The 22,923-nt window shown below is 40.1% G+C and overlaps 1 protein-coding gene across 8 annotated transcripts in view; it reads left to right on the top strand.

The window, feature by feature from the left end:
• The window catches only part of robo2 (roundabout, axon guidance receptor, homolog 2 (Drosophila)), a 1,173,428-nt gene that overhangs the window by 483,588 nt on the left and 666,917 nt on the right, over nucleotides 1-22,923 (top strand). Inside the window, exon 1 of one of the 8 annotated variants that reach the window (XM_034168370.1) lies at nucleotides 21,433-22,105. The exons of the other annotated variants lie outside the window; for them this stretch is intronic. Within the exon in view, the coding sequence (XP_034024261.1) occupies nucleotides 22,051-22,105 (55 nt within the window). The 5' untranslated portion in view covers nucleotides 21,433-22,050. Of the gene's footprint in view, nucleotides 1-21,432; nucleotides 22,106-22,923 lie in introns of those variants that run through there. 8 annotated transcript variants of the gene reach the window in all.

The following is a 22,923-nucleotide window of genomic DNA, read 5'->3' as shown; positions in this document are numbered from 1 at the left end:
TGAATGAATTTATTTGGCACACAAACTCAACAGTAACAAAAAACCGATACACAAGACAATTCCACCGTGACATGTGTGACCAAAAGGGGGTGAGCAGAAGCAAAGCTTATAAACGCCCACCCATTATATACATACAAACATACATATATACTCATTACCATATACATACATATATACTCATTACCAACCCCCAGAGCAAGCACACAGGCGACAGTGGTAAGGAAAAACTCCCTCCGATGTATTGAGGAAGAAACCTCAAGCAGACCAGAGTCTAAGGGGTGACCCTCTGCTTGGGCCATGCTACAAACACATTTAACACAACACAAACTCAATTCCCGTCATTATAAACATCTCTAGTGTAGATACATACATATATACACATACCTACATACATATGCAATGCATGTGATTTTATACTACATATTTACAAGATAGAAAAACAAAGTGCACACAACTAAACAATGATCAACAAAACACCCTAACCCTCAACACCCTTCCTCCTCCTTATACCTAGAAAAAACCATGTACATATACCGCTGCTTAAACTGGTTCATGCTTGGACATTGCTTGAGCTCCACCCTCAATCTGTTCCACATCCTCACTCCTCAAACAGAAATACAAAAACCTTTTAATGTTGTACGTGCCCACTGATGTTTTAAGTTAAACTACCCCCTCAGATTATAATCCCCTACTCTATTAAAGAACATGTTTTTAATATTTCCAGGAAGTAAATTGTTTATTGCTTTATACACAATTTGTACTGATTGAAAATGAACCAGATCAGTAAATTTTAAAATTTTTGATTTTAAGAATAGTGAATTTGTGTGGCCTCTATAAGCAGTATTATGAATTATTCTTATAGCTCTTTTCTGCAGTATGAATAATGGTTGTGTTGTACATTTATAATTATTGCCCCAGACCTCTGCACAGTAGTGTAAATATGGTAAGATCAGTGAGCAATAAAGTATGCGGAGAGAGTTGTGGTCCAGAATGTATTTAACTTTGTTCAGAACTGAAATGCTTCTTGACAGTTTGCTCTGTATATCCTTTATATGAGACTTCCAGTTTATTTTATCATCAAATATGACCCCAAGAAACTTAGTTTCATATACTCTTTCAATATCCCCCTGTACTTGTAACTGTACTTGTATGTCTTTATTACAATTGCCAAATAACATGTATTTTGTTTTACTTAAGTTTAATGATAATTTATTTCTGTCAAACCACATTTTCAGCTTTCCCATTTCTGTAGTGATGTTCCTTAGTAGTTTCTGCAAATCCCCCCCAGAACAAAAAATACTTGTGTCATCTGCAAATAATACTAATTTTAATATCTTGGACACATTAAAAATATCATTTATATAAAGTAAAAAGAGTTTCGGACCCAATACTGACCCCTGTGGGACACCACAAGCAATGTCCAAGCATGATTGATGTATATTCCCCCAACTTCACAAATTGTTTTCTGTTACTCAAATATCTTCTCATCCAGTGCAACACTAATCCCCTGATCCCATACCATTAATGATTATTATTATATATTATTGATTAATATATCATGATAGATTGTGTCAAAAGCTTTTTTAAGGTCTATGAATATTCCAACTTTGTGCTGAATTTGATGCTTGTATCACCATTTGAAGGATTGTTTCAGTTATCTGCTGCACTAATAAGCCAACAACAATAAGCCACCCGAATTAAAGGAAAAATGCTGCTTTTAACAACCTGGACCTCATTTCTGGCATTTCTGGCATACGGTTGTTTACTCACCAATATAAGGTTGGTTTCATTAGAAGTCCACAGTTCAAATGACGTGTTCAGTTCAAATCTGGAGCAAGCATGTTTCTTCTTCTGCTAAGGTGGATTAGAACTTTTTGTGGTACACAGCACAAACTACTGGACAGGAGGAACCTGGCAGTCAATGTGACTCACTGATTTGAAAATGCAGGTCTTTCAACCAGACGTGTGTTGCTGTGACATGTCAACTGTCTGTGTCTAATCAGATTTCAGGAGAGTCCAGTGAAACCCCGGCCTCCGCTCTAGCTCCACCCATGCCAGGAAGTGTTTGACATTTGAACATTTCCTCTTTCACTGTGACTGATAAATTGGCACTTCCTGTTTGAGTGTGAGCTTGCCCCTGAGTTCCTGCAAGATTCCATGGAATCTCATCTGTCAATCCAGAAACATTTCCTGTTTTACTGTGGATTTCAAAATTGGCACGCCCTGTACCATAAGTGAGCTTCGCACCACTGCGCGACGCTTCGCTCATATTACTCTGGATTAAAGACCACAGACAGTGTTTGACATAAACAGGACTCAAAGGTGCAAACAGGAAGTGATTGCAGCTAACAATGATTCCAGTTGAACATAATGGAGAAGCAACCTGAGCTTCTTGTGGCATTTTTACATAAAACAAACACAATAACAATGTCTATAAACCCAGAGAATATATTCACTTGAGTTTTAGGCACAATGGGCCTCGTATCAATGTTGCGCACTTGTGGCGTAAATTTACGGCGTAAACTTGAAATACACCAAAGTCGCCATGACATGTATGAAGCAGTGCGCACCTGCCCATTTCTGGCGTATGCCTGACGTGATCTTGATAAATGCGGTGGGTGGAAACAATCATAATTATAATAAACGCGCCCATAAATATTCAGACTCAGCTTCAGACACACCCTCATTTTACGACATGGAAGCCAGGAAGACGGCAATGAAAAAGAATTCCACCAATCACGACGCGTGCCAATAGAGTGTCAAAAGTGGCCGTCGTATCAATTGTTTTGTAGTATATAATCAATAAAGTGTTACAGTGGTCCCTCATTAATCGCTGGAGTTACGTTCTAAAAAATAGCCCGTAATATGCGAAACCGCGACGTAGTCAGCGTTATTTTATACAATTATTATAGACGTTTCAAAGCTGTAAAACCCCTCACTACACAGTTTATACACTTTCTCAATCAGGCATGAACATTTTCTTACTTTTCTCTCATGTGTAAACACTCTCAAAGTTCAAACCTTAGTAGGAAAATAATACCAAACTGTTTTCAGGCCCAAACATTTGTTTGAGACATAAAAATAGAATGTTTTCCTATAAATAATTATGATGGCATTTAGAACTAACAAATTAATTTTAACGATCAACGTACGAGGTTGGACACATAAGAAATTATTAATAGTGACTCACCAGTATTTCACAGATCGCTCCTCTGCGTCCTGACGCTGCGCCTTTTCCCACTCACATCTCGCTGCAGCAGGTGTTTGTTTCCGTGTGACAAACACAGTTATGAGTAGCTGTTGGTGCTCTTTTCTCTTCAGGGCAACAAGATTCTTATAAACAGATACACAGAACACAGAACACTGTAAAAAAAAAGGCATGCGAAATTGGACTAAATACTCCGCGAGACTCCGAGGCCACAACAGGTGAACGGCGTTATAGCGAGGGACCACTGTATTCTCTTTTCACATGTCAGTAATTCTTGACATGTGGATATTTGCTCGCTCAATTAAAAAGACACGCCTAATCTGTCAGATTTCTTTATTTTTTAAATGTATTTCTGTATTTATTTTATTGTGACAACCGAATGGAGACGACAAAACCTGGTTGCAGCACGGGCGAATTAAGGGAATGACGAAACTACAGTTGTTATCAATTTCATAGTCTAAAACGATCACACCACATGAAGTTAAGCTCAGCGCTGATCTGGCTCCAGGCTCAAAGTCTGGAGAAAAGGGCGAGCAGTGCTGTCTTTGCAGTCAGCGCTGTAGCCACGGATCGTGCTTCATAACAATCCCGCAAAGGCAGGATTTGTATTGATTATTATGTAGTATAATCAGGAAAGTGTTATTTATGTAACATATGCATTGATTTGTATAATGGCACTGTTTATCATGTTGATCATCTTCATTTTTATGTGGATTTCAGCACCCAATGGGCCTCATGTATCAACGTATCATGTATCATGTATATGGGGTGTACGCCAAAACGGCTGTACGCCAAATGCTACTTGGCATTTATCAATGTGGTCGTTGGCGTACGCTGCGCTGAAAATATACACCAGGTCGAGAGGTGGCGTAAATTATACACCAAAATGAACCAGCGCTGGAATCCACATAAAAATGAAGATGATCAACATGATAAACAGTGCCATTATACAAATCAATGCATATGTTACATAAATAACACTTTCCTGATTATACTACATAATAATCAATACAAATCCCACTTTTGCGGGATTGTTATGGAGCACGATCCGTGGCTACAGCGCTGACTGCAAAGACAGCGCTGCTCGCCCTTTTCTCCAGACTTCGTGCCTGGAGCCAGAGCAGTGCTGAGCTTAACTTTATGTGGTGTGATCGTTTTAGACTATGAAATTGATAATAACAACTGTAGTTTCATCATTCCCTTAATTCGCTCGTGCTGCAACCAGGTTTTGTCATCTCCATTCGGTTGTCACAATAAAATAAATACAGAAATACATTTAAAAAATAAAGAAATCTGACAGATTAGGCGTGTCTTATTAATTGAGCAAGCAAATATCCACGTCAAGAATTATTGACATGTGAAAAGAATATACAGTGGTCCCTCGCTATAAAGCCGTTCACCTGTCGTGGCCTCGGAGTCTCGCGGAGTTTTTAGTCCAATTTCGCATGCCTTTTTTTTTTTTTTACAGTGTTCTGTGTATCTGTTTATAAGAATCTTGTCGCCCAGAAGAAAAAAGAGCGCCAACAACTACTCATAACTGTGTTTGTCACTCGGAAACAAACACCTGCAGCCAGGTGTGAGTGGAAAAAGGCACGGCGTCAGGACGCAGAGGAGCGATCTGTGACATACTAGTCAGTCACTATTAATAATTTCTTATGTGTCCGACCTCATTCGTTGATCGTTAAAATTCATTTGTTAGTTCTAAATGCCATCATAATTATTTATAGGAAAACTTTCTATTTTTATTTCTCAAACAAATGTTTGGGGCTGAAACAGTTTGGTATTATTTTCCTACTAAGGTTTGAACTTTGAGAGTGTTTACACATGAGAGAAAAGTGAGAAAATGTTCATGCCTGATTGAGAAAGTGTATAAACTGTGTAGTGAGGGGTTTTACAGCTTTGAAATGTCTATAATAATTGTAAAAAATAACGTTGTCTAACGTCGCGGTTTTGCGTATTTCGGGCTATTTTTTAGAACGTAACTCCAGCGATTAATGAGGGACCACTGTAACACTTTATTGATTATATACTACAAAACAATTGATACGACGGCCGCTTTTGACGCTCTATTGGCACGCGTCGTGATTGGTGAAGTTCTTTTTCATTGCCGTCTTCCCGGCTTCCATGTCGTAAAATGAGGGTGTGTCTGAAGCGGAGTCTGAATATTTATGGGCGTGTTTATTATAATTACGGTCGTTTCCACCCGCCGCATTTATCAAGATTACGTCAGGCGTACGCCAGGAATGGGCAGGTGCGCACTGTTGATACATGTCACAGCGACTTTGGTGTATTTCAAGTTTACGCCGTAAATGTACACCACAACATTGATACATGAGGCCCAATATACAAAGGGTTTAATGCTGTTGTCTGTGTGGAGCCTGATCAGAGCATCTCAAATGCATTTCTTCTGTCATGAATGTACTGAGATTACCTATAATGCACCTGGACACAGCATGTCCACACTAAAACCTTCAAAATTAGTGCATTACTTTAAAACTAAAACATATCTGATATTTTCACTTCATAAAACTTCAGACGTGATGTTACTTTAAATAACTTGTTCGAAATTAGTTTGGTTAATATTTTAACCATAAGTTAAAACTGTGTGCCTCTGGATGACTTGGGCGATATTGCCAGCGCATCAGTATGGGGTCAAAAGAATTGATCTTTTTTCTTTTGGGTTTTTTTTTTTTCCCTTTCTGTGACCAGTTCTTGTTTGCCTGCAGAGGATAGAGCAGTTTCTCCTGGAACTAACTCTCCTCTGTTTGCAGAGGATAGAACTGTACATCTACTACAAAACATTTAACAGGTACAGTTGTTCTCAAAAGTTTACATACCTGGCAGAATTTTTGCTTTTTTGCTCATTTTTAAGAGAATATGAACGACAACACAAAAACTTTTTTTCACTCATGGTTAGTGGTTGGGTGAAACAGTATTGCACTTTATGGTAAGTCTGCATGGAGTAGACAGTTCTCAAAAACTGAGTGACTGTGCAAGAAGGAGAAGAGTGAGGAAAGCCACCAAGACACCCAGACAACCCAGGAAAAGTTATGGGCTTATGTTATAGGACCAAATTATAGGACCAAAATTTATCAGAAAATAATTAGTGCACTGATGGTTTTCAAAGTTATCAGAAAAGCTAATCCAATAGTGAAAACATTAGCTTCTATAATTAACGGTTAGTGGATTAGCGGAACTGTGGCCACCACTGTTTAATCTATTCTCTTTATCTATTACAGAACTCAGCTTTAATCATTATTGCTAGAATTCTTAGACAAAAAGAACTTCTGGGCAACCAATAATTAAATGTTTTAATCTGTTCTCTTTATCTATTACATAATTCAGCTTTAATCATTATTGCTAGAAATAATCTATAGATCAATTACAGAATTCAGCTTTAATCATTATTACTAGAAATCTTAGACACAATTAACTTTCAGTTTAATTCTTTATGGTTACTAGGCTAATGCTTTAATCTATTCTACTTATCTATTTATCTTATAATAAATAAAAAGTCATTCATTGTAAATGTCAGGCATATTTAAAGAGTTAATGGTTACTCTGTTTTTTCTTTAAGAATAAATGTATCTGTGTAACAGGTGGACCACAGTGCATTTTGGTGAAACTCATGATAATTACAGTCATTGATGAGCAGAGGTGTCAAATCCAGCTTCAGAAAGTAACCCCCCCCCCCCATGTGTTGCTTCCACCTGTGCACCTAAAACAGGTGATCTCAATAATTAGCTCATCCACCTGCCCGAAGAGCTGAATGAAATTACAATCAGCTGGTTTATTGGGAAGATGGAACAAATATGTGGCTGGACTTTTACTTTCTGAAGCTGGATTTGACACCTCTGTTGATGAGCCACACTGTCATATAAACACACACATGCACACATGCACACACACAGCTCGGAGTGTGTGTGGGATCACCTGTGGTCCTGGGTCTGAAGTCAGTGAAGGTGGCATTGCAAGAAATCTTTGCTGATTTGGGAAACAGGTGCCATTCCACCCATCTGGAAAGAAAGACCTGTCTATCTTGGTATCAGTCTTGAAAACCAGACGAGTGGCTCTGATCTCCGTAGCTTATTGCAGTCAGCGATGTAGCAGGGCTCCTGCTCTGATGTGATTTGCTCACTATTGCTCGCTGAATGGCACACAGTAGTAGACTGGCAATCTTCTGGATGTTCCTGTACAGTGTATATAATTCATTTGGTCTTTGCCACACTTTCTCCCCAGAGAATTCTTTGTGTGACTCCAGGAATGACTTTGTGTGAAATGAAAAATTTCTTAGATGAGTAAGGAAGACTCAGAAAAGAAGTACTATTTGCATTGTGAGGAATTATCCAACACAGAGCTGCTTCAGTGCTGATGACCTGAGCAAATGGAAAAGGCCAAGGGTGTGTCTACCTGTTGACTTGGTCGCACATCCGGGAACTCTGCCTGTGAGGTCTTAGCAGTGTGCTTAGCAACGCCAGCTGGTGTGTAAGCAATCCATACTGGACAATGTAAATTGATGGGTTTTTTTTTTTTTCATTTTCACCACTGTTTTGTTTTTTAATACCTCAGCAATGCGAGGCAGTGGGTTGTACCAACAAAGCGAGAAATAATATTAAAATCCGTCAGCAGCTGGTCCCCCTCCTGGCGCAGACCAGCAATTCACAATGCACATGACATAAATGATATAAAATGACCTGGTGTGTCTATGAGGTAGGAATAAATATCAGGATATTCGTTGAACATCTGGCCATTGTGTGGGATCATTTTTCCATCGTCCTGCTTCGTGTTGGTACAGGCGAGATGTCAGTCCTGGTAACCCTTGGTTTTATATCCCTCCCAGGCGATATTATCCAAACCCTCTAAGTAGTCGAAGGCCACACTAAGGTCCCACAGAAATATAACAAATAATTACTTAAATCTGGAATTTTAAGAGCAAATACCATTCCCACATACACAATGTATCTCTATGGTAAAATGTGCCGACAGCCGCAGAGTTTCACACCAGCAACGGACCTGTCGTGAAAGTAAACTGGCAGTGACGTGGCCGTGACCAAATCAGTTGTGTACTGTATGTGTAAATTAAGAAAATTATATCACAGGTGCATCAAATGTGTTGTTGAACATTTATGGCAAATACTGTTGCCTAAACATGTCCCCATGTAATCCTGCCAATGAAAAATAAATAAATAAATGAATAAAAAGCCCTCTGTAGCAGCCACTGTTCCAGAATCAGCTAGACCAAACAACCTCTCAAATCCTGTCACATGGGGAGTGGATAAGGATGGATGTGGGTCACTTTAACCAACCTTTATAATGGATGGATCCACCCAAAAACCAGACTGAGCAGATGTTCTGAGCATAACAGCAGCAATTATCTGATTGATTATTAGTTGTGATTTAACTACAAGCACATAATTGAACAAAAATGTGACAGTAATTGAGGCGTGATTGGTTTAGTTTTTTTTTTTTTTTTTAATGATCCATTTCAGCATATGGTGGTAAACTGAAATTGTGTTTGCAGGGATGGAAAAGGAGGATAGCTGCAAAAATGACCATTTCTCCTGTTCATTACCCGAGGCCATCGAATATGGCCTTCGGGTATTGCGAAGGCTTTTTGTCCATCCGTCTGTCTGTGCTCAGCGTAGGTCCAGTCGTATTACTCCCAGACTTCAATTTCACAGAGAACATACTTGGGATACAGACCTTGGGCAAGTTCAAAGATGGCTAACTTTGATGTATTTTAAGAGGTATTTTAAGTAAAAAAGTCGCATTCTCTTACAATGTGATCCATTTTGAGTGACAGCCAATCAGAGTAGAGCTGCAGTGTGATGTTGGTTGCTGGTCTCTTCAAAACCACTTTGTTTTGTGTGTTTATATTGGTACGGTCGGGCCTACGTCACTTGCGCTTAGTTACAGCTGCCATTTTGGATCGCCACTGAAAACAAACTGCACGCACACTCACTACCATTGTTGATATAGGCTTTATCGCTGTTTATTCACAAAGGCCTGCCGATTTGGTTATGCCAAATGGCGTATGAGTATGTGGAGAGGCTTGATAGGTGTGCAAACGTTGCTGCAGTTAGAGTTGCTGCAGTTAAAACTTCGTAGTTGGAACTCGGGATCGAGCTGATGGCCCACCACGAGATGAGCTGCCTTCTGTCCCAGCCCTGCCTCTCGGCGCCCCCTCAATGCTCTTAGCTGAATGTCCCGCAGGGTCTGAAGCATTTACTTTTACTTACAGCTGTTGTGTGTTGGGGGGTGTGGCTGGACATTTTGGTGTTCTTTTCTTTTCTTTGCTCTCCAGGTGGCATGAAAACTGATTTGTCTGTGGAGAAGGTGCTGGCTGAAGAGTCCTTCACCCTCATCAACATCATGTGCAGCACCTGTGAATGGTGCTCACGTGCAGCCTTGAAGACTTTCAGCTGAAGCAGATAATTGGATGGCGTTCTGCATTTAAGTCATGTGTGATTCAAGCAGAACTGCCGGGAACTCGACCTTGTGATGTTCGTTTGTGAGACGCTGAGGACCGCGTCTAGCTTTGACACATCGAGCCTGTGAAGCAAGAAGGGTGAGGGACACATGCTGTCAGCACACATCAGAGGTGATTAAGTGTTTGACTAATTGTTGATAGTAACTTGGTATTTTGTTACGCAGTATACTTGAATTGTGCAGCTTGCTTCTCACTGCTGTGGCGTGCGGACAAGTGATCCTCCACCTGTTGTGAGAAGTTGCTCATTTGCATAAAGCTTAAAATACAGACCTGAATGTGTTGCTGATAATGTGTGTCTTTTGAAGGATATTAGTTGTAACTGCTGACTTACCTCACCTCTTCTATGCTTCGCAGAGAGTCGGTTTGTCGTGTCCACCTGGGGGGTGTTTGGCGGTGGTAATGGGTCCAGGAGCGCCGGGCTTCGATCCTTTTGGGTGCTGGAGAGTGTGCCAGCCTTCACTCCACCAGAAGGACGCTATTTTGGTTTTTACACTTTGTTGTGCACCAGCGGGTGAAATAAATAAATTGTTTTTGTTATTGGAACCGCTTTCTGGTTATTTTTAGCGCTGGGTTCCGTCTGACGCAGGTCCGCTTCTCAACCCGCATCGACACATAACAGTAGTTCCCGGCCATTCCATAATGGACCCAGCGGCAGAGGCGGTTCCTTTTGCCGAAAAAGTTCAAGAACACTTGGAGAAAATATGGGAGCAATTACAGCATCTCGCAAACCAAATTAAACAAACAGACGCCCGTGTTACGGAGCTTGCAGCGCAAGCCGTTCCGCTTCCTGCTGCTCCAGCTGCGGCACCATCGATACCGGTGCAGATAACTCCGTCACCCAGAGATTCGGCGTCCGAACCGATTATTTGTCATCCGGAGCCGTATGCGGGAGACGTCGAAGCCTGTGCTTCCTTTTTGATGCAATGTTCTCTGGTTTTTGCTCAGCGACCGGCTTCCTTCTTTTCTGATGGGAGCCGTGTTTCGTATGTGACAAATTTGCTCCGAGGTGACGCCTTAGCTTGGGTCACAGCATTGTGGAGTAACAACTCGCCATTGTTAGGATCCTTTAAGGATTTCTCCCGTGAGTTCCGACTGGTTTTTGACCATCCGGTGAAAACGAATACCGTTGCCCAACGGTTGCTGAATCTCAGGCAGGGGAGGCGGAGTGCGGCGGAGTATTCCGTGGACTTCCGGATTTTTTCTGCACAGTCAGGTTGGAACGCTGCAGCTTTACGAGGAGTGTTTGTAGATGGGTTAAATGAGTCATTAAAAGACGAGCTGGCAGTCCGTGACGAGCCAAACGATTTAGATGAGCTAATATCGTTGGTGATTCGTCTAGATGATCGGATGAAGGAGCGTGGACGCGAGAGAGGGCGGCCATCAGAGCGGGTTTTTTCGTCTCGGGGCTTTCCCCGACACAGATCTGGGCCGCCTCTTCTTCGCCCCACTGAGGCTCCTCCGACGGGACCTCTGGCTCCTCTTGCTGACAAGCCCATGCAGCTCGGACGAGCGGAGATTACTGTATTGCCCCGACGTATAAGCGTCAAGAAAAATAATGGTGACGTATCTCCAGGTGTTCTGGGACAGGCAAAATAACACACACAAAAAAAAAAAAAAAATCTTGTATGGGTTAATGTTTTGTTTCTTTTAAAATAGGGGTTATAATTTGTTTGGGGAGTCAGAGGCGTGTCTGGTGGAGTGAATGTTAGGCGGTTAGAAGCCCGTCTGGGCTTACTTGATTGTTATTTTTTATGTGTTTTTAGGTATTTTCTGTTTGGGTTGTTGGGTCGTTTTATTTTATTGTTTTTTATTTCCCTACATCCCTAACCCCAACCTCACTTGCCCCAAGACCGTTCGTCTTGTGGGTTGTGGGGTGGTGCAGGTTGGTCACGCTGAGCGTTCTCAGAAGACCTCTGCACCTGGGGGGGGGGGGGGGGGGTGTTAGGGGCGTTTTTCTTGATTTGGGTGGGCCCGATTCCACTCCAGCCTCGGTGAGCCTTTGTACCGTTCGTCATTGGTGTTGCCGGGGTGTGGTGCAGCGGGAACTTACCTCAGTCGGAGGGGTGGGCCGATCTGTTGCCGTTCGCCATTTCGGTAGTCCCACCCCTCCCGAGAGGCTGGGGTATGGTCGAGTTGGGGCACCGGATGTATTTCCGGTTTTCTGCTGCGCCTTGGGGTTGGGGCTGGGTTAGTTTTTCCTGTTCCCTTCCCCGGCTTAATGTTTTGAGCCGTTCGCCAAAATTGAGCCGCCGAGGGGCTCTGGGAGGGACCTGGGGTCTTTCGGGGTGCCGGGGAAGGTGACAGGGTTTACCGTTGTTTTATTTGCCCCCGGGGTTGTTTTTGGTAGTCCTCCGGGGGTTGGATTTTGATTTTGTTTTGTTTCCTTCCGGGTTCCACCTCCAGGGTTGATGGGACGGTCCTCTGGGGGGGAATTGGCTTGGGGCCGACTAGCCAAGTGTGGCCGGGTCTGGGGTTCCGGGGTTGTGGGGAGGGTACCTCCTGGGGTTGATGGTACGGTCCTCTGGGGGGGCGCCGTTTGCTTCATGTACACCTGGGGACCTTTGTGGGATTCTGGTTCTGGCTGTTCCTCCTGGAACTGGCGGTAAAGGCCTTCTGGGGGGGGTTGGGCTCTGCAGGTCATTCTGGGGGGTTGTTTGTTATTTTTCTTTTATGCATTTATGTTTGTATTGTGTTTGTGGGGCTGTGTTGGGTTTTTGCATTTGGGTGTTTTTCTTTTCTTCCCGGGGTTGGATGGGACGGTCCCCTGGGGAGGTTTTGGGTGGGTTTTGTGTTTTTTCTTGTGTGTTGGATTGTACTGGGGACTGTTTTGGGGTTTTTTGTTGATGCCAGCCGGCCTTCCAGCTGCGGTGCCCTGTCCTGCTGTCTGTGGTGGACCTTGGGAGCGTTGTGCTGTCTGCTTCCTGACGAGGACCCCGGAGGGAGGTGCTGTTCTCGGGCCTGGTCTGTTCGGTCGCCGGGACGCTTCCCATTAAAGGGGGGGTACTGTTGTGTGTTGGGGGGTGTGGCTGGACATTTTGGTGTTCTTTTCTTTTCTTTGCTCTCCAGGTGGCATGAAAACTGATTTGTCTGTGGAGAAGGTGCTGGCTGAAGAGTCCTTCACCCTCATCAACATCATGTGCAGCACCTGTGAATGGTGCTCACGTGCAGCCTTGAAGACTTTCAGCTGAAGCAGATAATTGGATGGCGTTCTGCATTTAAGTCATGTGTGATTCAAGCAGAACTGCCGGGAACTCGACCTTGTGATGTTCGTTTGTGAGACACTGAGGACCGCGCCTGGGTTTGACACATCGAGCCCGTGAAGCAGGAAGGGTGAGGGACACATGCTGTCAGCACACATCAGAGGTGATTAAGTGTTTGACTAATTGTTGATAGTAACTTGGTATTTTGTTACGCAGTATACTTGAATTGTGCAGCTTGCTTCTCACTGCTGTGGCGTGCGGACAAGTGATCCTCCACCTGTTGTGAGAAGCTGCTCATTTACATAAAGCTTAAAATACAGACCTGAATGTGTTGCTGATAGTGTGTGTCTTTTAAAGGATATTAGTTGTAACTGCTGACTTACCTCACCTCTTCTATGCTTCGCAGAGAGTCGGTTTGTCGTGTCCACCTGGGGGGTGTTTGGCGGTGGTAGTGGGTCCAGGAGCACCGGGCTTCGATCCTTTTGGGCGCTGGAGAGCGTGCCAGCCTTCACTCCACCAGAAGGACACTATTTTGGTTTTTACACTTTGTTGTGCACCAGCGGGTGAAATAAATAAATTGTTTTTGTTATTGGAACCGCTTTCTGGTTATTTTTAGCACTGGGTTCCGTCTGACGCAGGTCCGCTCCTCAACCCGCGTCGACACATAACAACAGCATTTACTTACAGCGATAGAAACAATCCAAAATCTCTCATCAGCCGTTAAAATTTTCACCGAAAACCAGCTGAATTTCTGGAATGGTGTCCACTCGGCTGTGCCTCACAGTTTTTGAAAAAAGTTTGATCAAGCACAGCGCCAGTCTCTCAGCAACTTCTTAGACAAAGGAATTCCGATGAGGGGGCTGGACCACTCCTTCCACAAGGTGTGCTCACAGGTGAATGACGTCACCGACAGGCGTGAAAAAACTCTTGCATGCCCACGAGGGTTCAAGCTTGGCTGATGTAATCACACGTGATTCAAATCAATATGTTTTTTAAAAAAAAAATAATAAGGTCAGATACTTTTCTCACAGACCTTGTATGTATGTATATATATATATATATATATATATATATATATATATTGAAATTGCAAAACCTCTAAGTCATATCTATAACTTATCTTTTATTAATGGAGAGTTTCCAAGTCAAATGAAGATTGCTAAAATTACACCTATATATAAAAGTGGAGATAAGTATCTATTCTCAAATTATAGACCTATATCTGTGTTATCTCAATTCTCAAAAATTTTACAAAAACTATATACAGTACGGTTAGATCAATACATTGAAAAGTTCAAGATATTAAACGATAACCAGTATGGTTTCAGAAAAAATAGATCAACAACTTTAGCTTTAATTGATTTAGTGGAAGAAATAACAAATAATATTGATAAAAAGAAACATACAATGGCGATCTTCATTGACTTAAAAAAGGCGTTTGATACTATTAACCACAATATATTATTACGTAAATTGGAAAAAATTGGCATAAGGGGTATTGCACTAAATTGGCTCCAATCTTATTTAAACAACAGGCAACAATATGTACAAATAGGAGAATATAAATCTTTGTTTAAACAGATACATTGTGGAGTTCCACAAGGGTCCGTTTTAGGACCTAAACTTTTTTAAATTTATACTAATAACTTGCAATTCATCTCTGAAAAACTGAAATTTATCCTCTTTGCTAATGACACGACGATAGTATGTTCTGGGGAAAACCTGGAACAACTTGTGATCGAAATGCAAATAGAAATGATTAAATTAAAAAATTGGTTTGATAGTAATAAATTGTCACTTAATATTTCAAAGACAAAATTAATGCTCTTTGGAAACCGAGAAATGAAAACAAAAGTAAATCTTAAAATTGACATGGTTCCTATTGAAAGTGTTTAGTGTGGTGCGATATGTAATTCCGTAGGATTTTTGTGCCAAAATTGATTTTTTTTGTTGATTTGACTTGGTTAGTTGTCCAGTTAACTGAAAATAATGGGGTACAATTTTTCTGACCCCCATAACCCCCTTTTGGAGGGACTTGTTTGCCGAGGATGCAAAAAACCCTCAAAATTACTTTTGTCCCCAATTTTGGCACAAAAATCCTACGGGAGCCCTTTTTATGACATATCGCACCACACTAGTTAACCAACATAGATTTTTAGGAATAATAATCGATCACAGGATGTGCTGGAAACCCCACGTTGCTAGCATACAATCCAAAATGGCCAGAAGTATTTCCATAATGGGGAAAACAAACATTTCTTAGATCAGGAGTCCTTATATATTATTTATTGCACATTAATATTACCATATATTAGCTATGGCATTGAGGTATGGGGTAATACATATAAAAGTAATGTAGACACACTTTTTAAGTTACAGAAAAGGGCAATAAGAATCATCCATAATGTAGGCTTCAGAGATCATACGAGTACACTGTTTTTACAATCCAAAATACTAAAATTTAGCGATCTTGCAGAATTTAAAACTTTACAAATTATTTTTAAGTGAAACAAAATCTACTATCAGATAACCTCCAAAAATTGTTTAGTGAAAGAGAGGGAGATTACAATCTAAGAAGGAAATATAATTTAAAAAAACAGTGTGCTCGTACAACAATGAAACAAATGTGTCTTACGAGACATGGGGTGGATTTATGGAATAACCTAACTGAGGACATCAAAGTATGTACTACAGTACATCAATTCAAAAGAAATTTAAAACTGAAAATATAAAAAAAATATGAAACTGAATAACATAATTCTTAGTATACATACAGGTGTGCATGTTTGTGGATCTAAACTGTTATATTATTTGGTCATGACGAATGTATGGGAAATATGAATGCACACGAGTTGCCCATGATACATGTGTGTGGGGAAAAAAAAAAAATTATTATATCATCAAGTTTAATCGAATATAGGTAAATGTGCGTGCATGCATGCATGGGCTTGGGTGCCCATGGGTGCATGTATGTGGGTTAAAAGTGTTATATTGTCAAATCTCATTGAATCTAGTGTGTGTATTGGTGTATGCAAGGGTATTTGTGTACAGAGGTAGTGTATTTATGTAAATACATGTTTATGTATAATGCAAGGTGTGTGTTTATATAGGTATATATGACCTCAAAAATTTTTTATTTATTCTTGTTTGCGTAGTCGAAAATAAAACATGTGAAAGGGGGTAGAAGTTTTACTTCATTCTACTCCCTTTGAGTAATGTACGGATTTTCAAAGATGAATGTGAGCAATGTATAAATGTTTTTAACTTGCTCAATATATATATATATATATATATATATATATATATATATATATATATATATATATATATATATATATATATATATATATATATATATATATATATATATTCTATTTCTACCTCATTTTCTTATTTTATTGTATTGTTACAAGTACTATTATTATTGCTTATCCTTGCACACACTGTCTGATGCACATTTTCCTGTACTCGCCCATCTTGTGTGTTTTTTAAGAGCTGATGTAACATGTGAATTTCTCCACTGTGAGATCAATAAAGTCTTCTCTTATCTTCCAAATATTCATTGATTTGCACAACATGAACAAATGAAGATTTGATTTGAACATGTACAAATTGTATATAAGACAATAGGATCTTAATAATTAAACAACTGCAAATTATAAACAACACATTGCTCATATGGCTGAGGGTATTTTAGCATTGTGTTTTATATATATATATATATATTTTTTTTTATTTTATTTTATTTTATTTTTTTTTTTTTCCGTGGCTTCATCTTTGTTGTTGAAGTAAAAGTTCCAGCTCAGTGCCCATGCTTTGCTTTCTCCTCAGTGACGTCACGCGTCTTGATTGTTTGTGGTTTGCTTGTCACCAATGTTTGAAATGGAAGAACTAATCAAGTTAGAAAACCCTGTTTGGCAGCAGTGTATCTCTCTAATAAAAGGTCTCTGGCAGAAAGAAGGATTCACTCATCTTCCAGCATCCATGAGTTGATGTCTCCATCTCATTTTTATATAACATGCTGTGCCCTGACTAAACACTGCTTCCACTTTAATTAAAATAAATCTACTTTTCGTTGATATTTGGAAAGCCAGTGAGCATCACTGCCTTTGCTAACAGATACAGTGTGATTGAAAGTGGGGTATAAAGGCTGCACATGGAGGAGAATTACACTCATGCTTACTTTTCCATCAATGAGGCCGTACGCTCCATTGTTTATATCTGAAGCAGGCTTTTCTTCTTCGCAAATGACCTTTCTCCCATTCCTGTTTCTTCCTGTCTTTTATTGGCCTTGAACCTTCAGCAGCTCTGATGATACAATAAATTTCCATTCTTGCATGCTTGTAGGAAAAATATGTAGGGCAGCTTGGAAGAAAACAAAACAAAAAAACAAAACAAAAAAGAAACGACAAAAACACACCATTTGCATGCAGTTAACAGAGAAAATATAAAAATATGAAGAGAAATCGGCATGTCTGACCAGCAGATAGTAAAAATCTGGAGCAGGAGCAAACCAGTAAACTTGGAACGTGTCTCAGTTTGCACTCAGGCCTTTCTTGGGCAAGATTCAACATGCAACTCGGCAAACAAACGGAAGAAGGACAAAAAAAGAATAGTCATGAACAGTCAAAGCTGTTATTAAAAGCAACAGAAGTGGTCCTCTGAGCTAAAGCAGCTCTACCATCGTGTTTGTGTGTTTTTATTGGAAGAGTATGGTTTCCACAGACACCTTCATGGCAAAAATAAAATAAAATAAAATAAAAAAATTCCAGTTTTAACGGCTTTGATGTGTGATTTCTTTTAATGCAAGTCATAAAATGGTAAATCCAACTCTGTGGTGACGCAGACGCAGACGTGTGCTCTTGTGATGTCATATGGAAATACGTACGTGTGCATGTTACCAAGATATCTTAGGAACACCTAATCTGACTGTGATCAATTTGGCATTTAAATTGGTCCTATGGATGAAAATACATGATTTGAGTTTGGTTAGGATGAGTGAATAATCAAGGTCAATGTTCAAGGTCAAATATCTATCAATGCTAATATACTGTAGAGAAAAATCATGAATTTTATCGAAATTACCGTATTTTCTGGACTATAAGTCGCACCGGAGTATAAGTCGCACCAGCCACTTTATCCATTATAAAGAAAAATAAACCATAAATAAGTCGCACCGGAGTATAAGTCGCACCAGCCACTTTATCATTATAAAGAAAAATAAACCATAAATAAGTTGCACTGGACTATAAGTCCCATGGACATACAGGTATGTTAACTTAACATGAAAAGTTCAGATGATAATATTGTGACGGCTACCGTTTTCAGATGCATATTTCAGCAGTCGTAACTTACAATCTGCAGAGTATGATTTTCTTTTTGGTGGCATTTTTTCGGGCCTTCTCCGTTGTCTTGTTAAGTTATCAGTAACGTTGAAATTTTTATTTTTCTATGGTAGTCAGAAGTCGCAGGAACAGTCACACAAGCCTTGAGTGCCCTCTCGTGAGCTGCATTTACCTACAGATATGTTTGTATTTTGCGGACCACATTGCGAGCCGAACCATGCAGCACCTACCTGCACAGCTCATGACCACCCAGCGTTGTCGATCCAGCTCCTTCCAAGTGCAGACGCTAATCCTCCGCCGTCGCTCAGTGCTCCCACGCAGCTCTCAGCGTCAACTCTGCTCACACTGATATCCAAGGGTTGAAGCTGTTTTGTTAGCCGTCCCGGAATAAACACCATGTTCGTCTGCTTCAAACGCTATTCACAATCTTCGACGCCAGCTCCTTCCAAGTGCACACACTAATCCTCCGCCGTCGCTCACCCAGTGCTCCCACGCAGCTCTCAGCGTCAACTTAAACACTCTGCTCACACTGATATCCAAGGGTTGAAGCTGTTTTGTTCGCCATGCTGGAATAACAGCAAGCACCGTATTCGTCAGCTTCACACGCTGTGGGTAAGGTGAGGAATACGCGTCCAACGTTCTGTTCTCTGATTGGTTATCGCGACCAGCATGACTTATAGGACGACCGCCATACTACAGTGTCCATGATGCATTGCATTTCCTTTTCTGGTGGCCATTTTAAAACATAGATCGACTCTGTCACGTAAAATTGTTTTGTTACAGTAAATTAATTGAGATCCTACAGGTATATTTTTCATTTATAAGTCGCACCGGAGTATAGGTCGCACCCCCGGCCAAAACATGTAAAAAAGTGCGACTTATTGTCCGGAAAATACGGTAGTTTGGATATATAACGTATTGTATGTCACTTTTGTTTTTTACTAGTTTGGGAGGTCCTGTGACTTTTCTGTAACTTATATACTGAAAAATCACACATTGATTATGAATAATTATTATTATATTGACTATTTATATAGGATTTTTCAAGGAATCAAAGCACTAAACAAAATAAACTCTAATAATAAAATAATGAATTCCAGAAAAAAAGCACTACAACAACACACAAATATCCCAAATTAAAGACCTGATAAAACAGGGATAAAAGGTGCAACTTGTACTCCAGTGTGACTCATATATGATCTTTTCTCTTCAAAAGCCATTTTTAAGTAAATGTGACTTTATATATATATATATATATATATATATATATATATATATATATATATATATATATATATATATATATATACTGTACATCTGTACTCCAATCACATTTTTTGAACAGTCCCATTCCATTACGTTAAATTTATTTAACAGTCAATAATTTTGACTGTTTGACTATTTTACTTGTTAAAGAAGTGTTTCTTTTCTTTTCTTATTGTTTATTCACCAATAACACCAGATCAAAATCCTTGTATGTGCAGACTTACTTGGCAATAAATTTGATTCTGATAGATAGATAGATAGATAGATAGATAGATAGATAGATAGATAGATAGATAGATAGATAGATAGATAGATAGATAGATAGATAGATAGATAGATAGATAGATAGATAGATACACTCTAAGAAATGAAAGAGGTTTTAAATGTAATTAATACTATTATTTTCAATATACTTGCAATTGTAAATTTTAGGGATTTAAGTAATAATGTTTCATTTTATTGAATGAATTTCAACTACAGTATTGTTTTGCACTTGATTGACAATGTTATGTGGAAAAAGTTACCTTAACTTTATCAATTAAATTCAGCGTTTTAGTTCTTTGAGTGTAGATAGATAGATAGATAGATAGATAGATAGATAGATAGATAGATAGATAGATAGATAGATAGATAGATAGATAGATAGATAGATAGATAGATAGATAGATAGATAGATAGATAGATAGATAGATAGATAGATAGATAGATAGATAGATAGATAGATAGATAGATAGATAGATAGATAGATAGATGTGGCTTAGTATGGAAAACATATTTTAATCTCTGTTGCTTTGCCTCTTTTTGGTGGGGTGGGGGGGGGGGTGCAAGTATTAATGAAGAGATCAGACTGCCTCATACTCTGTAATTACAACCATTTATTTGTGCAATTACATGTTCAGTACATTTATTTATATTTAAGTGTTTTTGTTTGTTTGATTGTTTGTTTGTTTTTTATACACGCTGCATAAGGTTGTGCTCAATATATGGGTTTAGCTGGTTATTTACAAATAATAGTAAACCATTTTGGGCCCTTAATTACTGTGGAGAAAGAACCCTTCAGGACTGGTCATTTTGAAATGTTAATCCCTCCGCTTTAAATAACACGTGCGCAATCACAAACACACGCACACACACAGCATGCATGCAGTGGCACAATAATTTTGCTCTATAAAGCATAGCTGTTGAACGGCTCCTGTGTGTTGGTTGTTCAGTCATTCGATGGTGGCTGACTGCAGCGTTTGCCACCAGTAGGGGGCGCTCGCAGCTCGTTCAGCGCTGTCACAAACTGGAGAAACATGTGGATGCTTGATGGGCACATATAACCCCACTCCCTAATATTCAACATATCCTTATGAGTACATTTAATAAATATCATCATGAGTGATAATCATTTTTATTATTGGGATAACTTATCTGCTTTTTTTTATATATAAGTTAGTCCTGAAAAACTATATGTGTGTGTTTGTCCATTAAAAATCTCAAGGAGATCTCAAGAAAAGAGCTTACACTTCTGCATCTTCTTTGTCTTTACCAACTGTAAATGTTCATTATTAATGCCGCACTTTGCCAATTATATCACAATAACTCATAATATTATTAAAGCTGTTTTTTCACAATGTGTTGTCCTGTTTGTTGTTTTGGACATACACTGTAATCACATGGACCTAGCCACGGCTTATATTTAAAATATTAACTGCCGGTGTGCTTGGCACCTGTCAGTCAGGATGGACGTGAAATACGCAAAGTCCAAATTTGGATCATTCACCTCTATGTGACCTCATCTGTGCTGAAAGGAGCCTTAATTTCTCCAGGATCTGGGAGAGGACGGTGATTGTGGTGCTTTTTTGGGGGCTTGTTTCTTCCCTGGTTTGGGTGGTGCGGGCTGTGCCGAGCGCGCACAGACCGTGCGCTGGTGGCGGCGGGCGCAGCGAGAGGAGGAGGAGGAGGATGTTCAGCTGGACTTCTGCGACTTAACGCAGCGCTTCATCTCAAACCAAGCACATGGCTGTTTGGGGAACGGGGTTTCCTTCGTAAGAAACCCACTTTTTGTGGAGTTTTTTTGCGTGAGAGTTTTTTTTTCTTCTTCTTTCTTTTGAAGAGAAACGAGTGTGTGAATTCGAGAGCTGCCAGAGACGCGCGGAGGAGCGCGTTACGCGGAGTGGACTTCACTTTCCCGTTTCACACACTTTGTGGACTTCATGATTTATAGTAGATATATCTAATATATGTAAATATAGCATAACCCACAGGACACGAGGGGATTGAGAGAGACTGAGAGTTTGGAGTGAAGCTTTTTTTTTTTTCTTTTGGTGTGTGTTTGTGGATGCGTTCATCCCGAACAGCTCCGGCTGATCCTGCTGTTAAATGGATCGTCTCAGTTACTGGTCCCAGCACACTGGCTTATGTCAGTAACTAGGACCCGTCCCGAACCCCCACAGCACAGGAACAGACCGGCTTGTCATTTTTTAGACGTCACTGTTTTAATTCCCTGCCTTTGAACTGGAGGATTTGCGCGTCAGAGGTGGATATTAATATGCCAGAATGGGTCCGCTAGTGTTCATCCTTGTTGGTGGATTACTGTATTTTCAAGTTGATGGTGAGTTTACCAAGTCGTGTAACCAAACCTTTCTACATAAACTTCAAGTATTCACTCATATTTTGCGCCTATTTGTACTGTATTTAGTAAAAGAGTGAAGTGATGCAGTTATAGTTCATGCACGCGTAAAATAAGTCAGCAACTGTGGCGCTGAAGCTGATTTCACACCATTCCTACAATTAATTCACTCCATCTACACGTCAGTTATCAGACTGTTGCGTTCAGGGATGCTTTGGGTTTTCTGGGCGTTGAGATGACAGAACAGGCAACATGTGAACAGCTGCAGTGTCAAACACCACTAAATATGATCATATATGTGCCTGTAGCACAAGGTGGCAGGTGGGTGCCGTTTCTGAAGCTGTTTCCTGACTTTTGCGCAGAAGTCACTGTATTACATTACTTTCTATGACAAAATTTTGTAGTGTGATCAACACATATTTTAGCATATTATGATTGCACAAAAAGCAAATAACAGGCAATCTAGTTATGTGGATGTGCTGGACTTGCTTAATGTTGTGGATGTTCGTGTAAACCAGTTTGAACCTATGCTGGAACCGTGCCCTGTAATTCCCATTAGATGGTTCATTTGTAATAATCACGACTTTGTTGGTTTATGTTCAATCACTTTCTCCAATGACCTGCTGGGGATTTGATTGCTCAGCCTAAGGCACAGAATTGAAGGTGTATAAAGTTTTATAGTAAAATGGATGGACTGGTAAATGGACTGCATTTATATAGCACATTTCCATCTGCATCATACGCTCAAAGCGCTTTACAAATAATGCTTCACATTCACCCCGATCTGAGGCTGCTGCCAT

Source organism: Thalassophryne amazonica, chromosome 4 (assembly GCF_902500255.1).
Source record: "Thalassophryne amazonica chromosome 4, fThaAma1.1, whole genome shotgun sequence".
Classification (NCBI taxonomy): domain Eukaryota; kingdom Metazoa; phylum Chordata; class Actinopteri; order Batrachoidiformes; family Batrachoididae; genus Thalassophryne; species Thalassophryne amazonica.
Note: the sequence above shows the minus strand (reverse complement) of the source record. Positions and strands in the feature narration are given on the sequence as shown.